General features: G+C 37.9%; 1 protein-coding gene across 1 annotated transcript in view; it reads left to right on the top strand.

The window, feature by feature from the left end:
* thsd7ba (thrombospondin, type I, domain containing 7Ba) overlaps positions 1-13,580 on the top strand; it is a 255,311-nt gene that overhangs the window by 152,159 nt on the left and 89,572 nt on the right. The window contains exons 8-9 of the mRNA XM_024286085.2: positions 2,875-3,075; positions 10,530-10,721. Of these exons, the coding sequence (XP_024141853.1) occupies positions 2,875-3,075; positions 10,530-10,721 (393 nt within the window). The remainder of the gene's footprint in view (positions 1-2,874; positions 3,076-10,529; positions 10,722-13,580) is intronic.

The raw sequence follows: 13,580 nt of genomic DNA, 5'->3' as shown, positions 1-13,580 counted from the left end.
TGTTGTGGTGATCACCTTAAACCATCAACAATGACTTCCTGATTTCGCAATGCAGATTGTAAGGTTTAAATTTGCAGGTGAAAGAGGTATTTGTAACACAGACAAATACAATAAATGACAAACTGGTGATATGGGGGAGGAGGGGGGGTTACACATTTTTGATGCTTTTAAACCATGAACATTGTGCTTACTTTAAAATTTTATTTTTACCTCTAAACTGTTCAATGCAGGGGAAAGAAATATTTTTAAAACAGGCAAACACAATAAATGACAAACTGGTGACATGGGGGGGGCTGATCCATTTGGCTGCGGACTCCCATTCAGAAGGTCGTGGGTTCGAATCCGGCTTAGGAATAGTCCACCTTAAAAATTTGTTTTTACTTTTAAATTTTATTTTTACCTCAAAACTGTTCAAAGCAGGTGAAAGAAATATTTTAAACAAATGCCTTTAAACCATCAACATTGACTTCCTGATTTCGTAATACAGATTGTCTTGTTTAAATTTAAGTTTGACATGCATTCCAGATTCCGCCACTAGACGGTCGAGTGGTTATGGCTGCGGACTCCCATTCAGAAGGTCATGGGTTTGAATCCGGCTCAGGAATAGTCCACCTTAAAAATTTGTTTTTACTTTAAAATTTTATTTTTACCTTAAAATTGGTGACATGTGGGGGCGTTTGATTCCTTTTTGATGCATTTAATGACCTTCAAATTGCAAATTAAATCTAGGTTGTACGACAGCACACAGTTCTGCTCCCTCCCCCATCTACATACCTAAGAGAAACAGGTTTTTTAGGACCAGGCAGTCCTGGCTGTGTTTTGTGGCACCACTGGCTGTCTTCAACATGCTGATTGCCTTTTTTGAATTTTCAAAATTGTCTTTTTAAAGATGAAGGCTTTTCATCATTCTCTTCTTCAACAATTAATAGTTTATTAGTCTACTTATGTATAAGTATCATGTGGAGAGTCCACATCGAGGATTATTTGAAATAGAGCTAAGTGTTTTCAGAGGAGTGTGAGTCTTGCTGATATTGGGATTTTTGTCTTTTTGACTTGAAGATGTGTCTATGTTTGTAAGTCATAAACATGCACTATATGACCAAAAGTATCGGCTCACCCATCCAAATGATCAGAATCAGGAGTCCTATTCACTTGGTTTGACCACAGGTGTATAAAATCACTCCTCAGACATGCAGACTGTTTTTCAAAACATTAGTGAAAGCATGTTTTGCTCTCAGGATCTCAGTGAATTCCAGTGTTGAACTGTCATAGGATGCCACCTGAGCAACAAATCCAGTCTTGAAATGTCCTAAATATTCCACAGTCAACTGTCAGTTCTATCAGAACAAAATGGAAGAATTTGGAACAACTCAGCCAGGATGCTGAAAGTCTAAAGAGGTCATAGACTTTCTGCAGTCAGTTGCTGCAGAGCTGCAACCTTCATATGACCTTCAGATCAGCATGAGTACAGTACACAGAGAGCTTCATGGAACGAGTTTCCATGGCAGCAGCTGCAGCCACACATCAACAAGTACAATGTAAAGCGTGGATGCAGTGGTGTAAAGCACGCCGTCACTGGACTCTAGAGCAGTGGAGACGTCTTCTCTGGAGGGAGGAATCACACTTTTCTATCTGGAAATCTGATGGACCCGTCTGGGTTTGGAGGTTGCAGGAGAACGGGACGTTTCAGACTGCATTGGTGGAGGAGGAATGATGGTGTGGGCTTGTTTTTCAGACCCATTAGTTCCAGTGAAAGGAACTTTCAATGCTTCAGAAGGCTAAAACATTTTGGACAATGCTCCCAACCTTCGTGGGAACAGTTTGGAGCGGGCCCTTCATCTTCCAACATTTTTGTGCACCAGAGCACAAAGCAAGGTCCATAAAGACATGGAGGACAGAGTCCTGAACTGAACGCCATAGAACACCTTTGAGATGAATTAGAGCAGAGACTGAGAGCCAGACCTTCTCCACCAACATCAGTGTGACCTGACCAATGAGCTTTTGAAAGAATGATCCAGAGTTCTTATAAATACTCTCCTCAACCTTGTGGACAGCCTTCCCAGAAGAGTTGAAGCTGCAATAGCAGCAAAAGGTGGAGCAACATCATATTGAACTCTGGGTTAGGAATGAGATGGAACTTTAGTTCAAATGTGAGTAAAAGCAGGAAAGCCAATACTTGTCCACATGCATCAGGTAACTACAACCCCCACACAACCTGTTAGTTCAAATACACATTAGGTACTACATGCTGCATTAACATATACATGGGCAAGTTAATGGCTCATCAGTGACCCACCATGACACTCTCGGACTAGAGGGGGGGAACTCTTCCCTGAGCAAATTTGCGCAGGCTTAGGAATTCTATTGTTAAGCCATTGTGGGCAAAGACAGGTGGAGCTACCACAGAAACTGGGGACAAACCATATTTTCTGCCACTTTTAAACCATTTGGGGTCCACTTGGCCTTGGTGGCTGGATAGATCCATGAACGTCTTTGTTCTCCTGATCTGAGCTGGAATCTGGATCTAAACTGTTCGGCTGGATAGCTCCGATATCGGTCGCCATTTTTGTCCCACCGCTAATGTTATGTTGGGGGTAAGAGGGGCTGTAAGCTAGTGGTGGAGAGTGGCGGTGGCGGGCTCCCTCCACCCCAACAGTCCACAACTCAGAAATTAATTTCTAATGAACTCCTGTCACTCTGCAGAAACTATGTCTTAGAAAATGATTTTAAAATTGTAGCTAAAAAATACATAAATTGATTAAAAGACCACGGGGTTTGCTTTAAAAATAGATCTAAAGATGATCAGAGTGGGACCTCTCTTCTGCTTGTAAAAGATGTCCTCAGACATGACCTTTTCTCCTCTGCTTCCTGCAGGTTCCAGACGAAGAACGAGGGAGGTGTTGTGGCAGTCTGGGAGCGCTCTGGGAAGCTGTCCTCACACGGTGGAGTTCACCCCCTGTGAAGATCCCGTTTGTTACCTGTGGCAGGTCCAACAAGAAGGCCGATGTGTTCCCACCAAAGGCTCGTGTGGTCCAGGAGCTGCAGTCCAGAATGTGACCTGCGTCAGTGTTGAAGGTAAAACCCACAAACTGACTTCATCTGAGCGGAAAACGAAGCGTTTATTGCTGTTTAAGTCACTAATTTATACCAAAAAAAGCACAATATCCAACGTATTTTAATGATCCTGTCAGCTCCGCAGCAACAACCAATAACTTACTTGTTATGCAACGGTCTCCACCACCCTTGGGGTAGGGGTTGTCTGGCTCTCTCTCCTTCTGCATATTAAAAGCTGAAGCTGGAATGCTTCCACCATGAGTCACAGAGTGCAGCTCAGTGATATCATGACATTGGTGGTATCAGCATTAAAGGAGCATTCATTATTCATAGCATTGTGAAGTTTATGGGCACAGAAAACACTGGGCTGATTAAAAGTCTGAGTTACAGGCCTCTACCGGGCGTTAATCCTCTCGCTAGATTGATTATAAACCCATTTGCTGCTTTTCCTTTGGTATGTTTTATCTCTCCATCAGAACGGATGCTGGGTGTGTTTATCACAAAGGTCCACATATGTTAGCCAGGAGAGACTCTAATGACTTCTGATGGACGAAGTGAAATAAAAGCCTTGATGAGTTTGTGGGAAACGGCTTGAGAGGTTGAAATGTTTTTATTGTTTTGTTTTTGTTAAAGGGTATCAGAAAAAATGAGTAATAATGAAGCTTTTTAACCTCCAGAAAATTACTGTCAGCATTCTGGATGATTGGTTGTGTTGTTTTTGTGTCGACCTTCTCATGTTGACGTTTATTTATTTAAGTTTGTAAGTTTAAGGGCCGCTCTGCTTCATTTTGGGTCTGACCGTCTCCTAATGATTGTGTTTTTATTCACTTTATCGGCAGCTCCACCTTAAATGATCTCAAACCAGCAGAAGGTGGGTCTGTCAAAAATTAAATTAAATTAAATATGTTTCATTCTATAGGATTTGGATTTTTTACCATCAAAATTTGCTGATTTACATTAAAAAAAACTGCATAAGCAACACATCCTCTCTCCCAAATTGTCTCATGTTAACGTTTGGTTAAGGAACCCTCCAAAAATGGACTAAATGTTTCCCATCATTTTGGCCCAGACAGGATGAGAGAGGCAGAGAAATGTCAGCAGAGATGAGAGGATTGTTTATGATAACCTGCCGTAAACAGAAAGCCAACGTGACATTTGCAGATGCACAAAGTTGCAGCTTGTAATTGTGCAGACACAATCAGGTCTGTTTGTTTAGGAGCTCTCGGGTTTCACAGACGGAGGAGGTGGAGCTGAGAGATTCATCAGAAAGAGGTGAAAGGTTTCTGAAAGTCCGACTGAAAGCAGGTGAACTGATCCCCAAACGACTTTCTCTGCCCACATATAATAGACTGTTTTAAGTGTTAAAATGTAATGTTTCCTACAAAAAATATACATATATAATAAGTTTGCTTGTTAGGTGTCAATAAAAGGAATATTTCCAGAAAAGATAACTGCAAAAAGAAGAACAGTTCTTTAAATGTTAAGATTTTTGTTTTGTCTCAATTCTTAATCAATATTTTTTATGATACTGGTTTATATTTAAGTCATTTTCAACAAAAAACTAAATAAAAAATAATCAAGTGGCTTTAAAACTTTAAAAGCATTTTGGTTAAAAAACAACAGAATTTGATTTTTTAAAATCCATCATTTGAAGATTTTTTACGTGAAGTTTTACACATTTTGGAACATTCCTGCTTTATGGTGCAGCATTTATAACTTGAATGTGGAAAAGTCATCCTTATAATTCAAAAAAGCAGTTCTATAGGAGAATTCTCTTTTTTCTTTTTTTGATTCAGCTGAAGCACAGATATAAAACACATTCCTTTGTGCTGGAATCAGATGAATAGTTTATACCTCTCAGTCCGTCGGAATAAAGGAAGTTGTTGCTTGAACAAGAGAAGACAGTTTAGTTGTGTAAAAGCTGACTGAAGTGACAGGAACCCTAGAGAAATGTTGTGTTTTCTCCATTTTATCCTCCAGTCTCAGCCAGTATTAAGTGTCCGATTCCCCAACATAAAACAAGTCAGCATCTTAAGCTGGAAGAGGGATGAAGCTGTCATGGGACGGTTCCTGCTGAACAAATAAAAACTCTTTTCGACTCAACTTCTGCTGAGCACAAAGAGTTGAAAGTCTGCAGAAAAACGTGTGTGAAATTACACTTTTCTCTGGTTTATTTTCACAAATACTCAGGCGGACAGAAAACATGAAAAAACATGGTCAGCAGATGATATTTATGGACATCTCTGGGCTATGAAAGTATTTCTAGAACTTGCATGTTTTACTATTTTACTTATTACTTTCTTTGAGCACTATGATAGCGTAAGGTCACCATAAAAATACACACTTTACGAGAATAGTCATAAAATTATAAGAAAAAAGTTGTAATTTTACCAAGAATTTACATTTATGAGAAAAAAAGGCAAAACATTTATAAGAATAAAGTTGTAGAATTGAGTGAAATAGTCAATATTTTATGATAATTTCACATGTTGAGAATTTCTGAGATTAAAGCTTTACATTTATGAAGCAGAAGTCTGTTTACTAAGAAAATATAAACAACAACAAAAACAGAACCAATATCATGTTTCAGTCTGAGAAGACGTGGAGTACATCGTCTTTCATTCAGCATTTACTTCACATTTTAGGACGTCTCTCAGTGAGTCCACGTTGTTTATTATAAGTTTAAGGACAATGAGAAGGATTTGCAGGAGACTGGAACTCTTCAGAGGAAGATTCTTGACCCACAAGAAGAAGATATCCAGCGGATGAGTCGCTTCTGTGGTTTGGCAAAGATTTTTACGCCGGATTCAATTCCTGACACAACCCTGTTTTTTATCGGGGCTGGGGACCGGCACGGGGAGTCCCAGACTCTGGCCCCCTAGTGGGTACTGTTGCGTTCCTAATGGCAAACCTGGCCCAGGTCCATGGGAATAAATACGAAGGGGGCAATAACAAAAACTGGACACCAATAAGAATAAAAAAGACAGAGTTTATTCAATAAAGGGAATCCTGTGTTCTGAAATGAGAAAACAAAAATGAAATAATTAGTGCGCTGGTCCAACAAAAAGACAAATCAAAAGGAAATTGGAAGAGAGACTGCTGACCCAGCCATGTCGACCGTCAGAGTCAGCAGCTCCCCCAAACCAAAACTACCTCAAGAAAACAAATAAACAAACAAAGCCTGTGAATCAAGACTACCAAGATCCAACCTCAAACTAAAATAACAAACCCAGCAGTGTAAGACTGCTGAGGACAAAGACGGGAAAAAGAGCAAAATTAAATAATTATTGTGCTGGTTCAACCAAAAAAGACAAACCAAGAGGAATTGGAGCCTTGACCAAACATAAAATAAGTCAGTAGCTCCCTGCTAAGGGCTGATTAACCAAATTCTACCTAAAGAAAACAAATAAACAAAGCCCAGAAACTAAGACTACCAAGGTCCAACCTCAAACTAAAATAACAAAACGAAGGACAAAGAGAGGAAAAAAGAATGAAACAAACCAGTAAGACCCAAATGCTACACAGCCTGCTGCTCTGCTCCCAGCCTGCGTCGGTCGGGCCTCACCTGATTTAAATACCTGCCAGGTGAGCAGAATGGCGGGGCGTGTTGATAAGGTGCAGCACATCAGCAGCAGGATACAACGCTATATAGTTGGACAGTAGCGCAAAGGGTCTCACCCAAAAACCCACAGTGGATGAAGCTCATTACGCCCGCCGGAAAACAAACCTGGTTACTCAGGCGCCAGACCAACACACTTAAGAATTGAAGCGTCCAGCACATGGACTCCTGTGATAAAGAAAAACATACATGTCTGCATTAAGGGATTTAGCATGTAATGTGGATGGAGGCTACACAGCCAACTGTATCTTAGGAAAAACATGGATTTTTCCTTGTAACATTACAACCTTTTTTCCTAACGTTAAGAGTTAAAATTACAATTTTTTCTCATAATTTTACAGTTTTATTCTCAAACTTTTTTTATTTTCATGGTGGCTCTAATACTCTTTTAGAGTAGTTAGTATCACAGGATCTCCTCTTTTCCTCTCATCTTCAATAGTTCGCTCTGACAGAGATGTAAAAAAAGGTTTTCCATTTCTCTAAATGAATTCATTAATCTAATGATTGGAAGTGATGTCATTAAATAAGGAACTATTGAGCCTCACGTGTCGACTTCATCTTAAATGTTAATTTATCCGGATGTCAACAACAATTATTCAAATTGACAAGTTTGAGAAAATTAAAAATCAGAAGGATTGGAATATTGATAAACAAAATGTTGGTGGATGAGTGGAATAGAAACTGCCTTCATGAGAGAGTGATATTCGGTCTGACCCGGACTACAGATCCCACATTAATAATGCAAACCGAGCAGCCGCATTACCGCCGAACACTCGCCCTCAAACATGCATCTACACCAGCTTCTGATTGATATCATCATATTCCCCTTCAGGGTTTTTAAACTTCCATCTTTCATTGTTCTAAGTCATTTGAAACCAAAGTGATTGTGAAGATTTCAACTTTAAGGGCAATTTGTGAATTTAAATCTGTTAAATATCATCCTTCATTTAGAGATATCGTATAACTTACACTTTATGTTGTTGTTTTTTTTTGCATCTTTGCGATACACTTTAGTAAAAATGTCATTTTAAAATCTTAATCTTTAAAGACACACCTGTACTCCCGTTCCTCTTTTCTCCACATTCTCGGACAACCCAAAAACCTGAATGGATCAACGTTCACGTGACTGAGACGTCAGTAAAGATGAATAAATGAAGTTCAGGAAAACATCTCAAACTAAATGAGGACGCTGAACATGAAATGACAAACTAATGTAGAAGTTAAAATGTGAAAGTTACAGCGAGTTCTGGTTTGAGGACGTGTCGGTTCATGATGAGCCGTGTTCCCATCCTGAAGGGAAAAGGTGGAAGTTCAGCTGGACAACAAACTCAAAACGCAACGCTGAGCCAATTCACACACAAATAAATAAAGAATCCCAGCAGGACGTTCAGCCGTTCAGTCTTCATCTTAGCTGCAGTGACGGTTTTTATCTGCAGGATTTCACAATCAGTTTCTATCGTATTTTTTATCGACTAAAAACACTAAACTGCAACAGTTGAATTCTCTTTCTGATTATTCTATAGTTTGTTAAGATTCCATGCATCCAGTTTTGATCTTTAAGCATTGATTTTATTGTTGGCATAGAAAAACACAGCAACTTGTATAATTTTGACAAAATATATTTTTATGGAGAGTAAAATATTAAAGTTATTTAAGGTTTAAGTTGATTTATTCTGGAATAATATTCCTGCCTTTTTATTATTCGTAATTATGTTAAAAAGTTATGGTTATAAAGTTTTAAAAATTGGCATTCTGCTAGATTTTTGGACTATTTTGGCATTTACTAAGATTTTTTAGGCTGTTTTGGAGTTTAGCTAATATTTTAGCAACATGCTAGCTGTTTTGGCTAATTTAGGTTTTTTTTTTAGCGTTTTTTAAGGTTGTTTTGGAGCTAGGCTAATATTTACACACAAGCTGTTTTTGCTAATTTAGTCTTTTTTCAGTTAAGTTTAGCTATTTTTCAGCTACATGCTAGCAATTTTGGCAAACTTTTTTTTTTGTTTTTTCAGTTTTTTAGGCTAATTTGGCTAATATCTTAGCTGTCTATCAGCTTCAGCGTTTTTAGACATCAATTTCAGCCTCTTCAGCTATCAGCACTATCATCTTCAGCAGCCAAATTCAGCTTACAGCATTCACACATTATTGTAACTAAACATATGTATCTTTTTTTATAATTATTTTAAAAAGTAACAGTTTTAAAGTTTTATAAATGTAGTTTTAGAGCCTTCAATAAAAGTTCATCCTGTTCGGCCCGCGACCTCAGGTGTGTTTTGGGTTTTGGCCCCCTGTGCGATTGAATTTGACACCCCTGTATTAACAGAATGTAGCTGCTGATGGTAAAATTGAGGGTCTGCGTCACATAAAGGTTGGTTTTCAGAAATCTATAGGCCCTGTTTTCGTGGCTGCTGTCGTGTACCGAGCGTGCACATCGGAAGTAATTACCTGGGTGGGAGCTGCGGTGAACCGTGGCAATGAATTCCCACGCAGCTTAAAATTTCACAGAAGGTTCAAAACAATTATGTTAAATGCAGTTTCCATTCGAGTGCTGCAGCCTCCACATCTCTGCTTAGTTAGCTTCATTTAGAGATGAATGATTATGAAGAAAATACGTCTGGTCTCTGAGAGCAATTTCATGTGATGAGAAACTGATTCCACCAGCGATGCTGCTAGAGAAGAAAATGTTCGACTTTACTTTTATTTCCTTTTGCAGTCATGTGCTCTTGCATCCGTACTAATGAAAGGAATAATGCTCATGGTGGCCCGGGGCTTTGCTCCATCACTGCGAGAAGACCATCGTCTCCTGCTGCACACGCCTTGATGGCAGGAGATATGTGATGCTTTCACTTTATGGACAAAAGATTTTTTTAACTCCCCAAAGGGAGCTTTTTCACATCTATCTGATGAGGCGTTTCAAAGGTTTAATGCCTCCCTCGGTATCAAGGGCATTTACTCAGAAAGTTGATGACAAATAAAGCTTGTTCTGTGATCTGGTGGAAGAGTTCAGTCAAGTTAATGATACGACTGAGCGCGAGAGCAGCTGTGAAACAAAGCGTCAGCTGCTCCTGGCGCCGGCTGCACATCAGGATCGCCCATTTCTGAAAGTGATGTTTCGCCTCCTCCACAAAAAGGCTGTGAAATAAACCAAAAAAATACATCTGCTTTTTCTTTTTAAGGCAAAAAAAGGAATTCAATGCAGTTATTTAAAGGAATGTTTTTTTTTTCTGCAGTCACAGAGATTTAATCAGGCAACAACAAAGCCATTATCATTATGCAGTCAAAAAGAAACGGCGTCCTCTTTCCTCTGGCGGTTTCACGTTGAAAGTGAAGAATTAATTGCAAGCTGTGATACATATTTCATAACATGATTGCAAGATGAAACGCAGCTTTTAAAACTATTCCAGAAAACCAGCAGAATGTCTTTGTAATGAAGCGACTCTCCAGATGAATGGAAGTTTGTATGTTTGACTAAACGCTGTAAAGAGGCCAACGGTCAAACTTTTTAAAGTCATTAACTCAAAGGTCGTTAATGAAGAGCAAAATCTCTAAATTACATATTTGTAAGTCAAGGTTTAAGTTGGATCCCATCAGGTAAATGAGTAAAACTGAGGAGGGAGTGTTATAATATGGGATAAATCGAGGTTTAGTGTGTTTTACTATGAAAATGAATACAGACATGAACATACAGAATAATTTTAAGGGTTCTTTTTTGATCAAACTTTGATCTATGGTTCCTTCAAGCTTCTAAAATGACTTTCTGCTCGTCTAAAGTTTCAGGTTGACTCACGTCTCAGACGCTAACGAGTCTCATCTTTGCTGGCTCTGAAGCGGATCATCTGACGTCTGCGTTTGCTTCCAGGGAAACACGTCCCGGACGCCCACTGCGAAGGCGACGCCCCGCCCCCAGAAGGAGCCTGCGAGGTCTCGTGTCCAGCGGACTGCGTGGTCGGCTCCTGGTCCTCGTGGTCGTCCTGCTCACACAGCTGTGCCACCAGGACGGCGGAGGGCAGACAGAGCCGGACTCGAACCGTGTTGGCCATTCCTGGAAAAGGTCGTTCAACTCTTCAAATTCTCTGGTCTTTGATGTATGAATATGAAGATGATTTCACTGACACAACTTAGGGAACAACAACTGCTTCCTGTACATGTGAGGAAGAATACTCGATTTGAATCTATTTAGTTAGTTGAAGTGGTGTTAAAGTCTCCTTAAATACCCACTCCAATTCCCTTTTTTAGTATTTTTAACATGTTCTTGCAGCCTTTTTCTCATGATGGAGGACATTTATAAATAAATTTAGGAATAAAATTCAATTTCTGACTATTTCTTTGTCTAAATTGTTGTGAAATAGGAGCAGTCAAAAAATGCACTTTCAAAAAGATTGTATTTGTGACGTACCTCACAAGCTCTCAGCTCCGCCCCATTCTGATGCTTCCACTTACAGACAGATAGATCCATGAACATCTTTGTTTTCATCGTCTGAGCTGGAATCTGGATCAGAACCGTACGGCTGGACAGTTCTGATGTTGCTGCCGTTTGTGTTGCACTAATGTTAGGTTGAGATTGTGAGGGGCTGTAAGCAAGCAGTAGACAGTGTAGACAAAGGGATGATGGGAAGTCAGAGCAGGATTGCCCCGTCCATAACTCAGAGGTGAGTTTCTGATGAAGTCCTGCCACTCTGCAGAAACTATGTCCTAGAAAACAAGTAAATTAAAAAAAAGTGTAAAAAATATCCAAACATATTAAATATAAAATAATTTTAAAAAACTTAAAAGATAATCAAAAATAAATACAAATTAAATATGAAAAAAATCAAAACATTAAAGAAATGATAAAAAAATAATAATTCAAAAATATTAAATATAAAAAATCATTGGAAAAAATTAAAACATATTAAAAAACTTTAAAAATCAAAAAATATGAAAAAAATTAAATATAAAAAATAATCAAAAATTGTCAAAAATAATCAAAAAATATCAAAATACACTCGCCATGGGACTTTAACACTTTTATAGAAATCTTTTATTTATTTATTTTTTTTTAATTCCTGTCCAAAAGTTGAACCAAGGATGTTCCAGCTTTATGACACGGGTGTCAGAATAAATGATAAATGGCGTTTAAAGGTTTACAGCCAGTTGCAGCAGATGTGTTCAATGTGTTAAAAAAGCAGATGGACAAAAAATGTTACTTCTATCTATAAAACTGTGTAATTCTTTCTGACTTTTTACCTTTTGAAAGAACAGATTGATGAATGAAAAACTCTTAAAAATCCACTATAACAGCAGAAATGTGATCAAATCGATCTGCTTTTACGAACCAGTCATTTAGACGCAGAGTCTGTGCTAACCATCCAAATTGACATTTCATTTTAGTTTGACACCTTTGTGACAGTTGAGGCTTTTTTAGGCATCAGAATTGAAATGGTTTTGTTTTTCATGTTCCTCACCTTTGGTATTCATTCCATCTTCTGCTTCGTTTAACTGTGTTTTGTTTTTTCTGGAAATTACAACAGAGTTTTCCTCCTTTTTATTCAGAGTTTAAGAAAAAAAACTATGCACATAAAATAAATAAGAGATGTGAGCTTTGACCTGCCCATCTGTTATCAGCGTGGAGCTCTGGAGACTCCTTGTGATGCGTTTGCCAGTCAGACGTCCTTGTCCACCTTAGCCGCCTCTTTTTATCCGTTAATCCCTGAAACTAAACGCGTATCAGCAGATGAGCAGATCCTGGAGCTTCAGCTCGAGTGTTTCTTCTAGCAGTAGTGTTCCACTTTATTCACTGGTTTAGATGGTTTGATGTTAAGACAGAATCAGTATTTATTTATTAAAATTCAGTGATAAAATCAGTGCGTTCTAAACAAAAACCCAGCAGTGTAAGACTGCTGAGGAAGAAGAGAGGAAAAAGAACAAATAAATAAATAAATAATTCTTAGGAAGGATTACTTTATTAGTATTTATTTAATGTATATTAGTTAAATGTATAAATTGATGTCTGAGGTTCACATAGATGATAAACTCTGTAGGTTTTGACATCCTGTTGACCTGAAGACGTCGTGTTTGATCAACTCTACCTCCAGAATGAACAGATTTTATATGGAAAGGAAAACTTTGGTAAAAAGTTTGATCTTTCATGAGCTAAAATCACACATTATCTTATGCTGCACAACATTGGTTACTAGCTGAGATGATCCTGTTTGGCGCAGCGTGTCTTTTATTTTGAAAATAAGTTATTTAAGCTTCTGCTAAACATAAATATATATATCACATTTTTAGAGATACTGGGTTCTTTTTACATTTTTGCTTTTGTTCGTGCCAAAAAATAGACATAATTCATATTTATTATTAAAAAAAGAAAGTCATAAATGCAAATCCAAATTTCTTAAAGGCTAAAGTAAAACTTTACGGCTCCTTTTAGGTTTTGATCCGAAGAAATTGAGCCTAAACGGCTCTTTTACTGTTAAAGGTTACAGACTCCTGCTCCAGGTTAAACAAGCATTTCGATTCTATTTTTCCTCTTCTTCATGTATTTATTTTTGAATTGATTTATTTATTCATTTCCATGTCACACAAATGCCTATTTGAGGTAATAATCCTCCCAGAAACATCCTTTAGTTCACACGTTTACCATCAGGTCCTCCAGATCTTTAGTTTCACCCACAAATTACTTAAGATTGTAACATTTTTAATGTTGTCTAAGAGATTTTTGAAAAGAACATATTTTTTTAACACTTTTTAGGTTTTCAGAATCTCCTTTTCTTTAAGTATTTTCTCCTTAAAAGCAGAATGCATTTTGTTGTTTTATTTTGCTAAAAGAAAATTTCATTTAGATTAGAAATCATTATTTTCCTGTAATAATACCCAAAATAAATTTATTTTCTTTAAGCAACTTTAAAAGTTTGTTACTTTCCATCAT

The sequence above is a fragment of the Oryzias melastigma genome, linkage group LG21 (assembly GCF_002922805.2).
Source record: "Oryzias melastigma strain HK-1 linkage group LG21, ASM292280v2, whole genome shotgun sequence".
NCBI classification, from domain to species: Eukaryota; Metazoa; Chordata; class Actinopteri; order Beloniformes; family Adrianichthyidae; genus Oryzias; species Oryzias melastigma.
Note: the sequence above shows the minus strand (reverse complement) of the source record. Positions and strands in the feature narration are given on the sequence as shown.